Source organism: Heteronotia binoei, chromosome 7 (genome assembly GCF_032191835.1).
Source record: "Heteronotia binoei isolate CCM8104 ecotype False Entrance Well chromosome 7, APGP_CSIRO_Hbin_v1, whole genome shotgun sequence".
Classification (NCBI taxonomy): domain Eukaryota; kingdom Metazoa; phylum Chordata; class Lepidosauria; order Squamata; family Gekkonidae; genus Heteronotia; species Heteronotia binoei.
In genome coordinates this window covers 72,505,289-72,526,469 of record NC_083229.1, presented here as the reverse complement: position 1 = coordinate 72,526,469, position 21,181 = coordinate 72,505,289, and the positions used below count along the sequence as shown (strand labels likewise).

The 21,181-nt window shown below is 43.2% G+C and overlaps 1 protein-coding gene across 3 annotated transcripts in view; it reads right to left on the bottom strand.

Annotated features, from left to right (window-relative positions):
- The window catches only part of NOL4 (nucleolar protein 4), a 262,828-nt gene that overhangs the window by 190,956 nt on the left and 50,691 nt on the right, over positions 1–21,181 (bottom strand). For all 3 annotated transcript variants that reach the window (XM_060243837.1, XM_060243838.1, XM_060243839.1), the window contains exon 2: positions 3,489–3,638. In XM_060243837.1, coding sequence (XP_060099820.1) covers positions 3,489–3,638 — 150 coding nt within the window. The remainder of the gene's footprint in view (positions 1–3,488; positions 3,639–21,181) is intronic.

Genomic DNA, 21,181 nt, shown 5'->3' with positions numbered 1-21,181 from the left:
TGATCAGGTGGACCTGGGGAGGATACAAGGAAAAAGTAATGTATAGGTATGTTCTGTGTACAGTAACACATACTGAGCACACATATAGACAGAGTATGGAATTAGTGGACAAACTTATACTAGAATTAATACTAAAGGGAAAAGAAATGGGAGAAACTTCACACTATCTAAATAGCAACAAATAGGGACCCTATTGTATATACCAAGGGTGGCCAACGGTAGCTCTCCAGATGTTTTTTGCCTGCAACTCCCATAAGCCCCAGCCATTGGCCATGCAAAAATCTAGGGAAGACCATGAAGGACACAAGGAATACCGCATGCTGAAATCTTGTGACTTAAGGACTGTCAACCTCCAGTTGAGGCCTGCAGATCTCTTGGAATTATAATTGATATACAAGTGACAGAGATCAGTTCACCTGGAGAAAATGACTGATTTGAAAGGTGGTATTAGAGAGTATACCTCACTGAGATTCCTCCCCAGGCTCCACTCCCAAAATCTCCAGGTACTTCCCACAATGGAATTGGCAGCCCTACTTACCACTACTGTGTACATGCATTAATAGTTTGTTGGTTTGTCTGTGTATAATTACTGCACTTGCCACATACTTAAAATGATTTCTCTCAAGACAATTTCAGTGTGTTTCCCACCAACACGCCCTAAAATCAAGGTAAACTTGCTGGCTCTACCATTGCTACCTGTTTGTTTTGGAGGAGTTTCTACGGAGAATGTCAAAATGTCTCCCTCTGACCTCTCTACAATTCTGTCTGCTTTAAAATTACCACAGCCAGCCAAACCAGCAATAACCTGGAGGTGGAGAGATGGGGAGGATGGTAGGGAATGCTGCCACATCAACAGCATGAGTCTCTTCCAGACCAAATGAAACCCAAATGACATCGCACTGCTCTAGGTTTCAGTAGAAATTACCATACAGTTTCCAATGAATCCTAGAGTTGTGTGACATCATTGTGGGGTTTGACCCAGAAAAGATGTCACACTGGCAGCAATGATGGCGATTTTAAAATTATTTTTTCCTCCCACCAGCACAGCAAGCAGCAGTGGGAGTTGGGGAGGCTTGCAGTGGCAAGCCTAGCCTGCGTCTTTGTGTGCCTCTGGAGCCAGTGTACAGTTTTCCCAGCTTCTTTGGAGTCCCAAATGCCTCCCTTTGTCTTCTGTGTAACACTACCAGCCTTCAGGACGAACAAAATGTTTGCCTCTTCCAGCTCTACAAGACAGAATTTTAGTTTCCTATGAAACTGGAACACTTTGTCCTATCTTTTGGATAGCTGGCAGAAAGGCTTCTGTATGCAAGGATACAATCCTTGAGAATAAAATAGGAGTCCACTATAAAGACTAACAACATTCATTTTAGCAAAACCTTTCATGAGCCAGAGCATCTTTGACTCCCAAAAGCTTACTCTGGAATAAACTTTGTTAGACTTTAAAGGGCCACTCAGCTCCTCTTTTATTCTGTTGATACAGAATAATACAGCTACTTCTCTGGAATAACCCCTGAGAATGTCATTCAAACAGAATAGAAAACAAGTTATGAATGTGTTTCCCACTATATACAGAAAAAATGAAATAAAAACAAATAAATGTGAAAACAAGTTAAAGTTTGGAAACAAAATGAAATTATTTTTTTAAAATATACATCCCTGTTAAGTAATTTTCACAGACCTTATTTTAAAAAAAAAAATATTTATGAAAATGCACGTTGTTTTGGGGTTTTTTTAATTCAATAATTTCATACAAGTGCAATCAGAATTTTAAAACAGTTATCAAATAACATGATTGGTTGGCATTGTTATATTTAATTGCACCATCATTACATAATTTCCTGCTCTGGTTAATAGAGCTATAATTAGAGGAAACTGCTCATGAGACAGTTAATTGTAAATTAAATTAAGTCAAAATTGAGTACATTCTAGCCCCTTTGTGCCATCTGAACAGGTAAAGAATTAATGGTACCAGGAAAAGGCTGTAACACCCCATCTCCAATTATCCACTGTGGTATAAGAGTAAGCATTCTATAGTGGTGCAGGAACAGAGAACAAAGTTCAAGGAAGAGATCAGAAAGTGGGCACATGACAGCAAAATTTGTAGGAAGGAGGTTCAATAACACTCACAGCCCACCTTTCAGATATGCCACTGGTCAGTTAATACAAATGTATAGGAGTCAGCAATCAAAAATGTAATCTTATTTTGATCCATCATTTTTACCAGACACCCAATCACAATTCTCTGTCTATATCCTTGGTTTTCAGTTTGTGATATTTATTTGAGGTGAAATAAATAGTTTGTAACTATCTAGGTGTGTACCTAGATGGTTACAAATGCCCTGTTTGCAAGGTATTGTGGTGCCATATAGAATTACATATTAGCCACAGTGTGTGTGTATATATAAAAATTTTTGCCACTGTGTGACACAGAGTATTGGACTGGATGGGCCATTGGCTTGATCCAACATGGCTTCTCTTATGTTCTTACCAAACACAAAGTGGGGCCTGGAGACCTCCTGTAATTACAACTGATATCTAGACAACAGAGATAGCATGGGAACATAGTTCCCTTGGACGAAATGCCAGCTTTTGAAGGGCAGACTCTGTTGAAGGAGTGTCAAACATGTGGCCCGGGGGCCAAACCAGGCCCCTAGAGAGCTTCTATCGAGCAACTGGCTCTTGTTGTACTTCCTTCTCCCTCTCTCTTGCTCCTTTTTGCATCTCAACTTGCTTTGCAAAGCTTACTCAATCACACAGGAGCTTACAGAGCAAAACCTCAATTTTCTCCATTATTTGAGGCTCCTTCCCCTCCTGGTCCCCTTAGGAGGAAGGGAAAGAGCCAGAGCTTCCTTTACCCAGTTCCCTGGATCCCATGGGAGAAATATAAAAAAAGCACCTTTAAGACCAACAAGTGCTAATGTTTTAAGCATGTTTTATTTTTATGTTTAAAAAAAAAAAAACCTTTAGTCATGTTTGTGTCCTTTAAAAAGTTTATATCTCTGCTACCTAATTTTAAATAGGTACACACATGGTCCAGCCCAACACAGCCTGGCCCATCTTGACACGGTCTCATTTATGTGAGATCCAACCCTCATAACAAATTAGTTTGACACCCCTGCTCTATGGCATCATATCCCAGCTGAGCTCCTTTTCCTTCCTAAATGCTGCCCTTCCCCAGTCACTGTCCCCAAATCTAGGAATTTTCCAAGTTGGAGCTGAAAATTCTAGTGCTATAATATGAACATTTCCATATTAAAAACTAATTCAAATAATTCAATTTGTACAAAACAAACATCACACAGTACATATACATGACTAGTGATTAGTATTAAAGCATGTCTGTAGATTTTGTATAATGACTGAAGATAAACACATAGAATAATTAGCAATTCAGTGCGATGACTGCAAGAGAAATCACAATTCCATCTATGCCACTTTGATAATAAATTCCAGGTATAGCAATGTTTTGTTTAGCTTGTTTTACTTACTGCTTTGTACGTTCTTTTTTGTCCAGCATGTTTTCTGATTTGTTCTCCATTAGGCCCTGTTTCCACATGCATGGAATAGATAATGTCAAAGAAATCTTCAACAACAGCTACCCGTCTTAAAGACAACTTCTCATCTACGCCAACTCCATCCTAGAAAAAAAATGATAGGGAGCACAGGTTGAATAGATAAACTACCAGGGAACACACATACCTTTAGAGATGATTAGAAAAAGACCTTTGCATTGAAATCAGAAAATCACTATCCAACCACTATCTTAGCAACTGAATCAGTATTATTATACGGTAGATATAGAAACTTGAGAATAAGATACTGAATGAAAAATGAATCTTTAAAATGCATACTTTGGTTTTAGGCCGATAATTTTCAAGCAAAAAAAATATCAAACATTTTCAAAACATGCCAAATAAAAAGAAGAAACAGCATTTAAAAACTGTTGCTGACAGACAAATCCCCCCTGCCCTACATCTTGAGGATGGGACCAGTTCCTTTCTCACTGTCGTGACATGGAGTCAATCACTTTTGCCCTATGATCAGAACAAAGTAAGAAAGCCAGCAGAGTGTGCAGGACTATACCTAATCTCACTGTACTTGCTGAAGATGACAATAGCATCTCCAAAATGAAGGCATACATTGCCCAGTAGCTACCAGATGATTTAATCAAGGTCTCTCAGGGTATAGCCATAAAATGGTCTAGCCATGTTAATATTCTGCCAAAGAACATTCCTTGCATTACAATTTCTTCCTAAAAGATTCTTGGTAAAGAATGATATAATTTGAGGTGTTCAAATTGCCTGTCCAAACCTAGCTCAATAGTGTAAACAAGAACTATGAAATGGAGGGGAGAGACCTCCATTTTCTTATTTAGAATTAGGATCATGAGCCATCCACCTCCTCTCCTTTGGCCAAATTTGTGACATATCTGTACACCTTCCCTGACTCCTCCTTTTTTTCTTGGCTAGGAGAGAGAAATATATTTTCATTTCTAATGCAAGGCTCTTATAAATGGAGTCAGAATTTGTTCCCAAATCTGTACACTCTAAATGTACCCTATTAGTTCAAAACCCAGGCTTGTATAGTTGTAGGGTACCCAATCTAGCTAGGGATGCCAATCCTGGTTTGGGTAACTCCATTAGATTTTACAGATGAGCCCTGTGGCGCAGAGTGGTAAAGCTGCAGTACTTCCGTCCTAAACTCTGTTCATGACCTGAGTTCAATCCCGGTGGAAGCTAGGTTCAGGTAGCCGACTCAAGGTTGACTCAGCCTTCCATCCTTCCGAGGTCAGTAAAATGAGTACCCAGCTTGCTGGGGGGAAAGTGTAGATGACTGGGGAAGGCAATGGCAAACCACCCCGTAAAAAGTCTGCCATGAAAATGTTGTGAAAGCACTCCAGAGTCAGAAACGACTGATGCTTGCACAGGGACTACCTTTACCTTTTACCTTTATGAGATTTTAAGGATAGACCCTCAGATGGATAATGCCATAAACAGAGTATAATGCCATAAACTCTACCTTTCAAAGTAACTGCAATCTCAGTTCTTTGCTAAGTGAACTGGACCCGGGAGTGGATTTAATGATTCTGGAGCTTTTGGCAAAACTTGAGAATGGGTCCCCAAAATTTCACAGGCAGCATGGGGTGAGGGGGGAATCAGCTGGAGGACAGTTAAGAAGTACCACCCTGCAACTGTTCTTCCTCCTGCTGTACTGCCTGAGTCTCACTCTCAGGCAGGGTATGGTCTAAGCTACAGGTCATAGGGTTGCCAGGTCCCTCCTGGAAACCAGCAGAGGATGGAGGGACTTACCAGGAGAAAGAAAAGGGCTCAGGCCACATTGCTGGCACCACACAAGAAGTGATGTCATCATGACACTTGTATTTGTACAAAAACTCGATATTAAAACCAGCTTTTACCATAGAGTTTTTGCCCAGTGTCACCTGGAAGTCACTGATTTGATGATATCACTTCTCATGGAATGCTGGCAACATGGCCTGGACCTTCTTCCTTCTACTGATTTCCCCCATCAGCCAACTGATAGTCAGTTTGGGTGCAAGGCCTGTCTTGGGGGCCCTCACCTCCATCAAGGGATCTGGCAACCCTAATAGGACATTTTGGGGCCCACCACCCTACAGCAGATTACCCTTCCCTGCCTGATGCTCAGGTAGCATGGGGGACCAGCAATGACTTCATGGCAGCAACTGGAGCAGCTTGCCACAGGGAGGGAGGCTCTCAGTACAACCCTCTCCAGTAGGCCTCTGGCTCTGGTACTCTATGGTACCATAGAGTTTTCCTCCCAAACTGCTAGAGCATCTGGGAAAACCATAGAGTTTTCCTAGAAGCTCCTAGAGCAGCCAGCACACAACATCGCTGGCACAATGACATCACTTACGAGTGACATCATCACACCAGCGACATTGAGAGGGGATCCCCCACTGGCCCACTATGGAATAGTGGGTTGGGAACCCCAAGTGGGAGAACCCCCACCCCCCTGGGAGCTTGGCAGCCCTGTTCTCCAGCATGAGGCCCAAGATAGCTGCCTCAAAAACCCTGAGGTAAAGTCCACCCTTGAATGGACCTTCACTGAGCTGACAGCTCAAGCCTTTGCTTCTTACTCTTTTTTGGTCTTTTCCAGGGCTTTTTTTGTAGAAAAAAAACAGCAGGAACTCATTTTTATATTAAGTCACACCCCCTGATGTCACCATTGTTTTGTACAGTGCTTTTTTGGAGAAAAAGCCCAGCAGGAACTTATTTGCATATTAGGCCACAAACCCCTTGTGCCAAGCCAGTCGGAATTGTGTTCCTGTGCATTCCTGCTCAAAAAAAGATCTTTCCCCACCCTCTTTGGCCTCTTGTCTCCCTCTTCATCAGATCTTCTGCAAACTGTGATGTCTTCTGTACTAAACGTCAAGCTCCTAATAAGTATCAAATACTCTAAACACATGCACACAGAGAAATACACTGTGCAATGTAAATCCTGATGGGGTGGCTTTCCTTCATTACTCATTTTTATGACAAAAACACTCTGAACCTGCTCAAGACTCTTTCATCATCATTAAAAATCATACATAAGCAGTAATTGGAATGCTTCAATCAGTAGCCTTTTGAACTAGTGACTTAACAAGACTGTCAGTGTAATGCTCACTAAAGGGAATTTACAGCAACCATACAGCCTGAGCAGATTTTCCTCCACCGAGTACTGTTACTGAGTCTCAGTCTTGACTTCTAATTGGTTCTTCCCCAAAAGAGGGTTTATTAGTAAATGAAGACGACATTGGTTAATTTATTCTTAGCATGAGAAAGTTTGACTTTATACATTTCATGTTAACAGTGCCACCTACATTTCAAAACCTTACAACTGATGTTCATGTTATTATTACCTAACAAGCAAATTCAGCATTTTTCTATATACTAAGTAGTGTTCCATGCATTTCTCATCCAAAATGTACAGCACCAACTACCCTGTAAAGATATGCATGTACATCTTTAATAAATATCATACTGGAAAATATTCTAGCTTTCTTTTTAAATGTGTTCCTCCATTCCTGACATATACATGTTCCACTTTAGGAATGCAACCTGGAACCATTCCAGTTCTACAAGTTTCATATAATCTACTACTAATTCTCATGCATACAAAGGGAATTGCTTTGATTGCTCTTTTCCCTTGACTATGTGCACTCAAGTGCCTTGAAACCCCATGTGACTCCACATGATGCCACCAGAATGGGGCTCCGTAAGCTTCCAGATCAACCTAGCTGAAGCTCTATGCTGCTGCGCTGGTGGCAAATCAGCTGGGAGGAAGAAAGTGTCTTGTTTCTTCCTTCCTACTCTCCACATTTAATTTTTTTTAAGAGTGCTAGTCAGCTACTTCTTTCTTTATGAAAAAAACGGAATCATGATGAGAAGGGTTTGATAATGCAATTGTTTCAATAGTTCTTGTTACATGGTTAGGGTTGCCAAGTCCAATTCAAGAAATATCTGGGGACTTTGGGGGTGGAGCCAGGAGACTTTGGGGGTGGAGCCAGGAGACATTGGGGGAGGAGCCAGGAGCAAGGGTGTGACAAGCGTAATTGAACTCCAAGGGAGTTCTGGCCATCACATTTAAAGGGACAGCACACCTTTTAGAATGCCTTCCTTCCATAGAAAATAATGAAGCATAGGGGCACCTTCTTTTGGGGCTCATAGAATTGGACCCCCTGGTCCAATCCTTTTGAAACTTGGGAGCTATTTTGGGGAGAGGCACTAGATGCTATACAGAAAATTTGGCACCTCTACCTCAAAAAACAGCCCCCCCAGAGCCCCTGACACCCGCGGATCAATTCCCCATCATTCCCTATGGGAATCGTTCCTGGAGGTGCATAATGGCTGTGGGGGTGGAGCTTCCCCCGCTGGCCAGCTGGCTGGGGGAGGGGGGAAGCCTGTAAAACCGGGGGATCCCTCGCTGGGACCTGGGGATTGGGAAGCCTATACATGGTATTTTTATCTGTGTCTAAATGTGCTCATACCCATTGGGAATTTGTAAGGAAGAAAAAGAAGCAATATGAAAACAGCAAATTATACATACATCATTTCCAAAATTAATTTTAGAAATTTTCCATGTTAAACCAAAAGGCAGGCAAAGTAGAATTCAGTGCGTGCAGAGCCAGCCAACAACAGAACAATAATGAAATGTAATAGGAAAGGAGTGTGTAAAGTGCCCTTAAGTCACAGCTGACTTACAGAAACCCCAGTAAGGGGCTTGCAAGGCAAGTAAGAAGCAGAGGTTGTTTGTCATTGCTTTCCTCTGCAGGGCCTTCCTTGGTAGTCTCCATTCCAAGTACCATGCTTAACTTCTGAGATTTGATGAAATCAGAGTATACCATGCCACCTTCCCTCCTGTAATGAGAGATATCCACTCTGAATTCCTTTTTCTGACAGTCACACATAAGGTGTATTCTAGGTATAATTTTTTATGATTTGCTTTTCCCTAAAAAATGTTTAAAAGAAATATGTTCCCTTTTCCTTGCTATAAAGCTATAGTATTATCAATTGCTTGTATGTCTATTTGAAGTAAGCCTCATAAAAATTCTCTTTCCTTGAGCACAAATGTCACTTGGGAAACACTTGTAGAGTTTTAAAATATAGTCCTAACATTGTACCTAGTTTGTTTTTAAATGTGACTATGCACTTCAATAAGTTTCCTTTTCTAGATAATATTCACTGACCTAAAGATCTATGTGAAAATTAACAATGCAATCGTACTTTCTTGAGAATAAGACCCATTGAATGAAATCAGATTTACTTCTAAATAGATCTGGTTAGGACTGTGCCCTTACGGTGTGCCCCCAGCATTACATAAACCTCAGCCAGGGTGTCCGATATCTCAGGACACACAGCACACAGCTCTGTCTCTGAGGTTTTTGATGCATATTTGGAGCACACAGCATTCCACTGTCATGGTAGGAAAGACATTAAGAGGGCATTTAACACCACAGAGAGGGCACTTAGCGCTTACACCCAAGAAGGAGAGCAAATCTCCTTGTTGTGTGATTAGTATGTCTCAATCCAGCACCCTGTTGCAGAAACACATACCAAAGGAGCAACCACATACTGACAGATGAGTAGGGGTGGGGTTCCAGCAGGTATGACCAGGGATTCTGCACACACACCCTTTCCCCTTGTATGCAGCCCTACAGCCAAGTCTAGCAGTATGTAAATATGAAAGAAACTCAAAGCAGCTGCACCCAGCAGTTTGCCCCAGGTCATGAGATGAGGCATACTTCCCCAGGAAAAGGTTCCTAGCAGTTCTGGCTATGATTGGGGGGGGGGGGGTGGTGGGTGGGGTGGCAAGGATGCTAGCAGCCCTATAATGGGCTATTGGCATGGTCCCTTACCAGGATGTCTACTCTACTCCCGCAGGTAGGGGTAACAACTGGAATGGGGGTGTGACTGGCAGCTGGAATCTCTTGCCATTCAGGGTAGGAGCTCGATGCATCAGCAAGATCTGATGGAGTGAATGTAGTTGAGGTGCAGTCCACACAGTGGATGGGTGTCATTAGGATGGCTATGGCATGCTCCAGAGGGACGGAATCCTGACAAAGGGATCTCCCTAAACCTTGGCTGCAGTAGTCAGGGCCACTGCTCTGTTCATTTTCATTCCATATTTATTTGTTCAATGTCTGTGCAAGCAGTGATTCAACAGGGAGGACACCTGGAAGGATGACATTCCCAATGCAATATCGCTTGGCTGCAGGGCCCAGTGTGGATCCTGACACTCTGCCCTGGGGGTGATGTTCCTGCAGCATCGCAACTCAGACATCTGTTTGGCACTGTCCCCCCAAGGATGCTGTGACAAGGACGGCATTGCTCCCTGACCCCTCGTACTCTCACCCCACTTATGCCATGCCCCTCTGTGCCCCAACTCCTCCCCCAGTCTGTGATTTCTCCATAGGCCTCCCCAGAATAGTTTCCTTCACACATCTAAGGCAGGAGGAGCTCTGTCTCAGGGAATCTCATGTTGGGATTAATGTCAGTCTTTAAGGTTCTATTGGAATGCTATTTTGTTTAGTTGCAAAAATGTAACACAAGTCCAGAGGTACCTTAAAGAATGACAGTATGTAGCTCTCTAGGAGCTTTCATACCTTGCAGCTCACCTCTTCTGACATGTTGCAAATAGCCGCAACAGACTAACATGACCACTCATCCACAGAACAATGCACAACTCATGCACTCTGCTGGCTACTGTGTGTAGCTTGCATGGGGAGCAGGCTAGCAGATGGTCCAACTTGAGATGCATCTGCTGTAGCAAGAGGTGCAGGTATCTGTGTTTCACACTCCTTCACAGCACTGCTGGCATTTGATGAACCATGCAAGTTGACACTGGAGTGCATGGGGAACAGCATGGAGAAATTGTGAAGAGGTGGCTCAGCCAAATGGTTGCTGTCTGGGGCAGCTCTTCAACTGGGCTGTCCTAAATACTGGGCTGCAGTGATGTAGACCTATAGCCTGATAGCATGTCTCTTTTGCATCTTCCTTCCTCATTTCTGGCCTTTGGTGTGGGGACTGAGGTTCAAGCCTGACCTCAGTTTTACTTTTTTTTTTCTTTTTTTGGGGGGGAGGGGCTTTGTGCCTTGGAGCAGCCATGGTAGCATGCAACTGGATCTTTGCTTCCTTTCTCCTCGTACTCCATGGGGAAAAGTGCCTTGGAGGGTTGCCTCCCCATGCACACACACACTGAGAATGTCCTTAGAAAACCAACCAGTGGTACTACTACTGTACTGGCAGCCACCCATGCCCACCATGGAATCTCTCCAAACTGGGGTATTAGGCTGTAGTCCAAAGGGCCTTCTTATAGGAGTATACATCAATGGAAAACAAATAACCCTCTAAAGAACATATAACAGAGGTACCTGTTCTCAAAACTTAAATAAATGGAATATTGAAAATTCTGCATCTTTTGTCTTTGTACATTTCCACAGCATGTGTTTATTAATGCATATTCAACATCCATGACCACAATCTGTTTAGGAATGTTTCTATCTTCACTCAGATTTAGTGGTTTGAAAAACTCATTTAACCCCATAAATCTGCAGAATCATCACCCTGATCTGCAGAATCAATACCACAACTTAAGTACAACTTTAAATCTCATGTACAGGACTGAACCCTCAAACGATAGCTATGGCAATGGACAAAATGAAATTAATCCAACCAATAACATATTAACATGTGGATTTGCTGATAGATTTATATCTGTATTTATCTGTCTCACTATTTATACCAACTCAAATGCAGCTGCACCCATGAATAATCAAATTGTCATTAACTGAACTTGTTTCTTCAACGTTTGCTGGAACTATCAAGGTGAATCTTTCAAAGCAATAATTCTCCACATGAATTGGGATTGTTTAATACATATGACATCAGAGATTTTATTGGATTTATGTGCATATAATACCATCCCAATAGACAAGAAACAGAAAGAACTATGCACTTTCCATTAGATCTTCAGTAGGCATAAATTAAAGCATCCAGGAAAATCAATGGAGCTCTGACAACTCATGATCTGCCTCTTACCTCATGGCAGTGAGATAAACTTTGACTGTACAACCAGATTACAGCCTTTAAATTCTCCAGCTAAATGGCAGGGCCTGTTTTTATCCTTAATACAGACAGCAACCTTTTAAAATAGACCCTAGTTTAATGATCTAGTATTGGGGGGAGGAGTTCATAATATAAAAAAACTTGGGTCCCTGTTGTAATGTCCCCCTTTGGCTGTGGGTTTCCAGGTTAAGGTACTCACTCAGGCACCCATTTTCAGATCCATTCAGCCGAGACAAGGCAGCTCAAAATATCAACGGGAGACAATTTCAACTCTAGTATACAAAAACTGGGAAACAGTGTAAAAACTATATACAAAGGAAACTCACTGTGTGAAAAGGCTTACAAAATTATAAAGAACTAAATATACATTCATAAATCAATTGAATATATTATAACAAAATATGTGACTATTTATTACAATTATCTATCAATTACATTCCATCCACAGTTACAAACTTTATCCGGTATTATAAACAACCAACTACAATTCATAAAAAAAATAAACACTCATTACTCACAAATCAAGGCTTTACAATATTATAATCAACTCATGAACTAACAAATTGCAGCATTAATTCATCAATGTATAACAGTCAACCAATAATATAGAGCAGGGGTTACCAACCCACAGGACATGGATCAGTACCGGTCCGTAGCCTGTTAGCAATTGGGCCACCACTCCCTGCCACCACCCCCTGCCCTTCACAGTGCCACAACGTGGTGCCACACTCCATCACCCCCGCTCCACATGTCAAGGCTCAGCTCCCTGCCACTGCCAGGCCCTGTCCCCTCCCTTCCGTTCCCCAGCACCATACCGTGCTCCCTGCCTCCCCCACCCATGCAATCAGAGGAGGCTTGGAGGCTCAGAGTTGGCCCTACCCGCTTCAACAGGCCCCGGGCTGATTCTAAGTTGTTTGAAGAGCAGGCTGCGGAAGGACGAGTTTCGCCCCTCCCTCACTTCTGGAAGTTAAGGGGGGGAGAAGCCTCCTTCAGCACGCTATTCAAATAGAATCAGCCCAGGCCCTGCCAAAGTGGGTAAAACCGAGCCCCATTGCCCACCCCCCCCCCAGTGCAATCAGAGAGGCGCCGCAACGAGGCTCGGGACACTTCGGCAGGGCCCGGGTTGATTCTAAGTTATTTGAATAGCATGCTGAAGGAGGCTTCTCCCACCCTCATTTCCTTCAGCTTGCTCTTCAAACAACTTAGAATCAGCCCAGGCCCTATCGAAGCAGGCAGGGCCAACTCCAAACCTCTGAGCCTCCTCTGATTGCACTGGTGCGGGGGGGGGGGGCGGAGCACAGCACAGCGCTGGGGAAGGAAAGGGAGGGGATGGGCCCTGGCAGTGGCAAGGAGCTGAGCCTCGTCGTGTGGGGGGGGGGGGGTGACAAAGCATGGCACCACATTGTGACACTGCGAAGGGCAGGTGGGGAGTGCAGCATGGCATAGCGCTGGGGAAGGGAAGGGAGGGGGCAGGCCATGGTGGCAGTGGCAAAACTGCTCCCTGGTGCCAAAAGGTTTGGGGACCACTAATATAGAGAATTTCATAAACATTTTTGCCCACCATATAAGGCTTCCAATACTGCTGTACAGATCAGCAGTCATGTAACTCAATCTTAGCAAGCTCATCTATGGGAAAAGGCACCCTATGTTTCCCATTTCAGTTGAAACCTTTATCACAGGCCAAAGAAATCTTCAAAAGTCAAAAACTCCAGACTGGAACACAAGTTGGCACAAACTCTACAAAAGTCCAAAACTCCAAACCAAAACACAAGTTGGCACAAAAGCTCACACAATGTTCACAAGACATATTGGAATGGCAATGATATGAAGACTGAAGGACTGTGTCTTATGGAGAATTATTAATGCCGCGATACATCCTGTGAAAATTGTGTGAACTTTTCTGCCAACTTGTGTGTCTCTCTTTCCATGGCTGAGGCATGTATGAAGGAGAAGCTGACAGTAACGCAACATGGCCTTAGAGCAACAATGAACACTGCAGGGTTAACCCTACAGGCTCCTGAGAAACTCCACCACCAAACCACCATAGTGCAATCATACCAAGTCAGGCACCACTTCCCCCACACAGCAAAACTGGGATACCATCTTGGATTCTGCAGTACCCGAGTGCTAGCCAGACAATGGGGAATGGGAAGCAGATGTTACTGTCTGATCGTGCACTTTAAATCCAGAAGGGAACAGCAGTGACATCAGATCAAACTGCTTGTCTGACCACAACCCAAGTTTTCCCTGACTGCCTTTCTTGCAAGACTGAGCTGGAGGGATCAGTTCTGTGTTGTCAGAACTAGATGATCTAATCATCTCTATGGTCCTGTAATGCAGCAGCTGCTCAGCAGCTTGTTGTAAACAGGTTCATTGTCTCAGCGCTGTTCCCAGCGGACAGCTTTTTCTCCAAACTACTGCTACAACAAACTCTTAATTGGCACCTATGATTGCAGTCTCAAGAGCCCCCAAAGGGCAGTTCATTAGGTCCATCAGCTCAGTATCTAGCACAATTGAAGCTGCAGGCAGACAAGGAACCTAAGTGACATTTTGTGTATTTTATACAGCTTTGATTTTGGATGTCAACAGGGTCTGCTTTTGCCACTGATACAACAGGGAGCAATTGCTGCCCTTCAAAACTAGATGCAAGAAAAAGACTATGATGGCAATGACTGCTAAACCACAATACATTCTGGGTATATTCTTAATGAGCACATCATGAAAAAGTCTGTATATATCAGGGATGTTGCTACTTAATCTTCAGGACATGAATTTCAGAGTATGGATATAACAGAATACTTTCCCCAAATAAAGAGTTAGGTAACCCCAGCACTCCTGTGGTTAGAAGAAAGGGACATAATCATAAAGAAGGACATACAAGCCATTTATTTGACAAGTCTGGAAAAACATACTTCATACATCTACATCATAAATGTTTGTTGCACTTTTTATCATTTAATAGCCCTATATTATCTTAATAATTTGGCTTGGTAAGGATGTTTAGGATTTTCTTATTCATCTCTGTCATATTCACAGAATAGAGCCAGCAGGGTTCCCAGTCCTAGGCTCTCACTGGAAGGTGGGAAAGAGCTTTCCAGGAGTGGGGGGTGGGATAATGTCACTGATGTGATGACATGACATGGAAGTGACATCACCATATTGGGGAAATCGTGTGATGCTGCTCTTATATTTTGGCTGGAAATGCAGGATGAAGCTCTCTTCCCTTCCCCCCAGGGCTGTTGTGTAGCAGTAGACCAAGTAGGTGGCCAACTAGGGCACCACCTGGCCTACAGGGGTGCCACAGTGTACACCTTACCCCTGCCACTCTTGCCTTCCTGGGTCACTGCAGACCTAGGAAGGCAAGAGTGGCAGAGGCAGCACATCAACGTGTGCTCTCATCTGAGCCTGCCTTCTCTTGCGCACGTGCCACCCCACTGCTCTTGCCTTCCTAGGTCTGTGCAGACCCAGGAAGGCAAGAGCAGTGAGGCAGTCCATCAGCATGTGCTCTCCTCCAAGCCCATCTTCCCTTGCAAGGGAAGGCGGGCTCCAAGAAGAGCATGGACTGCCCCGCTGTTCTCACCTTCTTGGGTCTGTGCAGTGTGGTGGTGTGTGCATTCCATGGAGCCCACCTTTGGCAGGCTCCTCGGCATGCACAGGCCACCGCCCCACTCTGCCCTCACCTTCCTAGGTCTGCTCGGGTGGGGGTGGGGGCAGGGCCAGGAACTCTGGTGCTGACCCTGCTTCCCCTTCCATGCCTCCCAGGCTGCCTGAGAGGTGCTGGGTGGCTGGGGTTCCTCCTGCTTTTTCAGCCTTAGTGATGATAGGGGTGTGTGGCATATGCAAATGAATTATGCTAATGAACTCTAGCATCTCTTTCTACTAAATGACCCCTGGATGGATGGATGGATGGATGGATGGATGGATGGATGGATGGATGGATGGATGGACAAATAGATGATCGATAGATAGACAGACAGACAGACAGATTAAACCTTCCTAGATTAGATATGATTTCATTTTTATCCTGTTATGCCCATCTACCTCCAGTGCAAAGCAAATTCTCTTTTCTTGGCTGTTGTCTCTAACTAGCTTCTCTTTGTAACATCATCCCACTTCCAACTTCCTGTTGTTTCTTGCTTGTAACTTTAAGTATAAATATAATTTTATGGATATTCCCTCGATGCATCTGATTCAGTGAGCTCTGACTCATGAAATATTATGTTGAAATAAATTGTCAGTCTTTAAAGTAGCACTGAGCTTCAGTTTGAGTTTAACCTGCAAACAATCATTGAAAGTCCTTCACTGATCTGAATGAAATGTGGATCAGGCTTCAATATTATCCTTAAAATGGATCTTTCTTGCAAAAGTATGCAAATAGCTCACAGTTATATTGTCCTCTGGTGTGTTCTATTTAGAAATATCCAAATTACAACTGCATATGCTAGACTGGAATAGAGCTACACTCCAGAATTGTTCACTCAAAGAAGAATGTCACTTAAAGTTCCTAGACTGAAAAGCCCATCATAATTATAGAATTATAGAGTTGGAAGAGACCTCCAGGATAAGGTTGCCAGGTCTGTGTTAGAAAATACCTGGAGACTTTGGGGGTGGATCTGGGAAAGGGTGGGTTTTGGGGAGGGGAGGGGAGGGGAGGGGCCTCAGCATAGTACAATGCCATAGAGCCCACCCTTCAAAGCAGCCATATTCTCCAGGGAAGCTGATCTCTGCCAGCTGGAGATCAGTTGTAAAAGCAGGAGATCTCCAAGGCCTACCTGGGGGCTGCCAACCCTACTCAAGAATCATCTAGTCCAACCCCCTGCATAATGCAGGAAACTCAAAATACCTCCCCCCAAACCCTCCCAGTGGCACCTACTCCACACACAGAAAATGACAAAACAAAAAACAGGATTCCTGGCAAAACTGGCCTGGAGAAAAATTGCTACCTGTCCAAAATGGCAATCAGCATTTCTTTGGACATGTAAGAAAGGGCCATGAGAACTATGCACTGATGCAACCCTTCCTGCTCTCCTTCTCACGATCTGCTTAAGTTCACAGAATCAGCATTGCTATCAGATGGCCATCTAGCCTCTGTTTTAAAACCTCCAAAGAAGGAGAGCCCACCACCTCCTAAGGAAGCCTCCAAGTTCTTGGAAGCCACCACCTCCAAGTTCTTCCTAATGTTTAGTTGAGAACTTTTTTTATTTAATTTCAACTATTGGTTCTGGTCCAACCTTCCAAGACATCATCCTATCATGTATCCTGAACTCAAAACAACATCAAGAGCACCAGTATTTTATTCTGTATTTTCTGAACAGGGTAAAAATATAGTATCTTTCAATGAAGCACATCTGCCATCCAAAAATACTTCAAGCATTGGACAGGTAACATTAACCAGGTGGTGTTTATAATGACAAAGAAAGCAGCAGCTTTATTTTCCCTCTCTACAATTTCAAAGAAAGAAAAGAAACCTTTTTTCAATAAACAATGATAAAAGATCTTTGCTGACCACAGGCTTAAAATTATACCACATTGGTTTAGTTTCACAGAAAGCTCCTTTTAAGAAAATGGTGTAGATATTTATTCAAACCAAAACTGATTGAGGAAAAAAAGGCTGGTGATATATGTCTCAAACATTTTTGTATGGAGAATCAGTTAACATACGTGCTATAATTATTAGAATATATAATTTAGTTTCTCAATGTGTATGTTTGCTAACATAGTCTAATACGGTTCCATTTGGCTAAGTGCACAGATGATAATGGAACATAAGAAAAAGATCCAACTCTGTCTAACAAATGTGATACAAAAATGTACAAGAAAGGGTTCCATGTGGCTGCTTTATCACATTTATTTAAAACAATTATTATCCACCTTTCTTCCATATGGAGCTCAAGGAAGCTTACAGCATAGAATACACATACACATAAAATACATTGAAAGCATAAAAACCAAGATTCAAAATCACAATTCTGGATTGCTAATAAACTTAAATATACACAGTCCTAAACATAACCATTTGCCATTACAGTTCATTTCTGATTTTTGCTGTTGTCTCCTCAACTGATCTTGTTATACAATGCATAACAGCAGAATTTTACATTTTCCCTGTGTTAGCCTACAGGCAACCTCCAGTAGAGGGAGTTGACTTGTGCTATTGAAATTCACTGAAGAAGCTATACTGTGATGATGATGTAGAAGTAAGTAAGGGAAAAGGGGAGGGAGTGTAGTGCTCTCATGAATGCTATTTAATATACCACCAGGGTATAAAATCGTGTCAGGAAAACAGTCTATACAGTTTGTTTACTCTAAAAACCCTATGCACATTTGTCTGGAAGTAAGCCAGTATGGGTTGGGTTGTCATCAATATGCTGATGACACCCAGCTCTGTTGATGGATGACCACTGGACTCCACCCCAGAATCTGGGCCGAGTTCTGGAGACCATGGCTGGATGATTGCAACAGTTGGCTGAAATTTAATCCATCAAAGACATAGGTCCTGTGTCTGAGCTGGGGCAGGGTTGGTTTGGGAATTGGGCAGTGCCAGGGATTAGGAGCCTTAGGGTGAGCCTGGATGCCTTGCTTTCTATGGAGGCCCAGGTCACTACAGTAGCCAGGTCTGCCTTTTACCACTTACAGCAGGTTAGGCAGCTGGCCCCCTCTGCCCAGGATCTTGCCACTGTGACCCATGTAACAGTCCCTTCCTGGATTACTGTAACTTGCTCCATACGGACTTAAACTTGAATCTTACACAGAAACTCCAGCTAGTACAGAATGCAGCAGCACATCTGCTAACTACAGAACCTATGTAGGCACATGTGCAGCCAGCGCTCTACCACCTTCACTGGCTACCAACTGAGTACTGGATCCTGTTCGAGGTGATGGTATTGATCTTTAAAGCCCTGAGCAGCCTGGAACTGGAATATCTAAGGGACTATCTGTCCCCATACACCCCCAAAGAGCCTTGCACTCTAGTGACCAACATCTACTGGTTATCCCTGGCCCAGTGGAAGTCCACTTAGACTCAACCAAGGCCAGGGCTCCAACCCTGACTCCAACCTAACTGTCCTGGTTCCAGCCTGGTGGAACAAACTCCCACCTGAGATCAGAGTCCTGCAGAACTTGTTGCAGTTCTGCAGCGCCTGTAAAACTGAGCTGTTCCACCAGACTTTGGGTTGAGGTGGTGAACAATTAACCTCTGGCCTCCCTGCTCAAACAGCCCTATTGCCTGCCCATAGGAGCCTCTGTACTTAAGATCAGCTCCATATGATTCATCATTTCTCTAGCTGTGCTTGCCATCTTGAAATTTTTAACCTTTTAATTTTGTTAATTTATGTATGTCGTTCTTATTTATTTATTTTATTTCATTCGATTTATATCCCGCCCTGCCCTACCCCACCGAAGCGGGCTCAGGGCAGCTTACAACATAAAACTCTAACAATAAATCAGCTTAAAATACATTAATAGTTAATACAATAAATACATAAAAACACATTTATCAATATACCATGCTACATCTTCCCTAAGTCAGTTCTTCAAGTATTCCAATGTTCAAATATGCTGATGTTCATGAATTCAGATAATCAGGTATCGGTCAGTTATATGCCAGCCGGAAGAGGGTTGTTTTACAGGCCCTGCGGAACTGTCCAAGATTCCGCAGGGCCCTCACCTCCTCCGGAAGCTGGTTCCACCAACAGGGAGCTGCAATCAAAAAGGCCCTGTCCCTAGTTATTTTCAGACGGGCCTCCTTTGGCCCAGGGATTGTAAGGAGGTTCTGAGACCCCGATCTCAGCACTCTCTGGGGAACATGTGGGGAGAGACATTATATATTACCCTGATTGTTTTTAATCTTGATTTGTTGTTACTCACCCTGAGTCCACTTATGGGGAGGGTGGCTTTAAAATTGAAAATATAATAAATAAAGTATTCAACAGGGATTACTCTCAAATAAGTGGGCATAGCATTGCAGAATAAGCTTGATTCATAGTTAGGGAGCAATTTTTTGGTGACTTCTTCCCATTTCATTCTGATAACATTTTGATCCAGAAACCAGGACAGGGTTGATAACACAATTTTTTTTTTTTATCACTCACTGATCACACTTTGGTGATCATGAGTGTTTGGACGAGTCATCAAGCTGAGCTCTGTAATAGCAAGGATTAGAGATAGTGGAAGATAGCAGCATGCTCTCTAAGAGAGAAAGATAATTGCTCTGCATGGGAAGGACACTGCAAATCTTTGTCCGGGGCCCCACAAATATTTTGAGCCAGCATTGCTACTTCTGATTTGCTCCTGAGCACAGGCCTGTCCCCATTGCATTTGTGGATGTTTACTCAAGAGTGCATATTGTTGTCATAAGGGTGGCACACTGAAGCAGGAAGCAATGTATCAGAGGCAAACCTACAGTTAACAAGGCAGTAGAAAAATGAAACAAGACATCAATATATAGCCAGCGTTACAGGAATCTGATTATGAGCCCTGAAATATTTGTCTCTGAGCCATTCATGGAACACAAAGAGTAATCAGCTGTTGTATGTCCTAGTCTTTTACTACTGTCATACATTTTTATCTTTCTGTTCTTCCAGGGAGCTCAGAACAGTGTACATAATTCTCTCTTCCCCAATCATCACAACTAACATTTGAGGTATCTTAGACTGATGGACAGTGATTGGTTCCAAGTCATCCGATGAGCTTCATAGCAGAGTGAAGCTTTAAACCTAGGTCTCCCATATCCTATTTTGGCACTCTGCAGACCACTCGGCCCACAAGTACCTAATCAAACTGCAGATTCTTCTCAGTCTCAGATTATAATGGAAACAACCATTTAAGTACCTTATGGCATGCAGTTGTTCTCCCATATCAGGACACTTCACCACCCAAACATCCCTCAACAGCCTACAAAGTATTAAAACTACTAAGGTGTATTTGGTTTGTTGGTTGAAGCAGACATGCTTGAAGTTAAATTCATCTAGACAAAGATCATCTCGCTGGGAAGGTCTGGACCTTTTTTGGCGGGGGGCTTCAACTCCTGGCTCCTGGTGAAGTTCAACTTTCATTAGTGGACTCTGTTAAGAGCTTGGGGGTCTGACTTGACTCCTCCTTGTCCTTGGACAAACAGATGTCAGCAGTGCCAAGGAAAGCATTTTTCTATTTGTGCCAGGCTTACTGACTGTCTCCATATCTGTCCCATTCTGACCTGGCCATGGTGATTCATGTCACAGATACCTCCTGCCTATACTGCAGTGAACTCTATGTAGGGCTGCCCTTGGAGGTGCTCCAGAAACTAAAGACAGTCCAGAATGTGGCAATATTTCTGACAGGTTTTCCTTGGAGACATTATATCTATCCTGTCTTGAAACAGCTGCGCTGGTTGCTGATTGAGTTCCAAAATGAATTCAAGGTTCTGGTGATTTCCTTTAAAGCCCTAAATGCTCTGAGACCTTCATATCTGGCAGACCACCTCTTTCAACATGTTCACCGCCAAAATTTGTGTTCTTCAACTCACAGCCTGCTTGTGGTGTCTGGGAAAATTGTCTGACATCCACCAGGATGAGGGCCTTTTTTTTGGTGGCCCCATCCTGGTGGAACCAGCTGCCAGA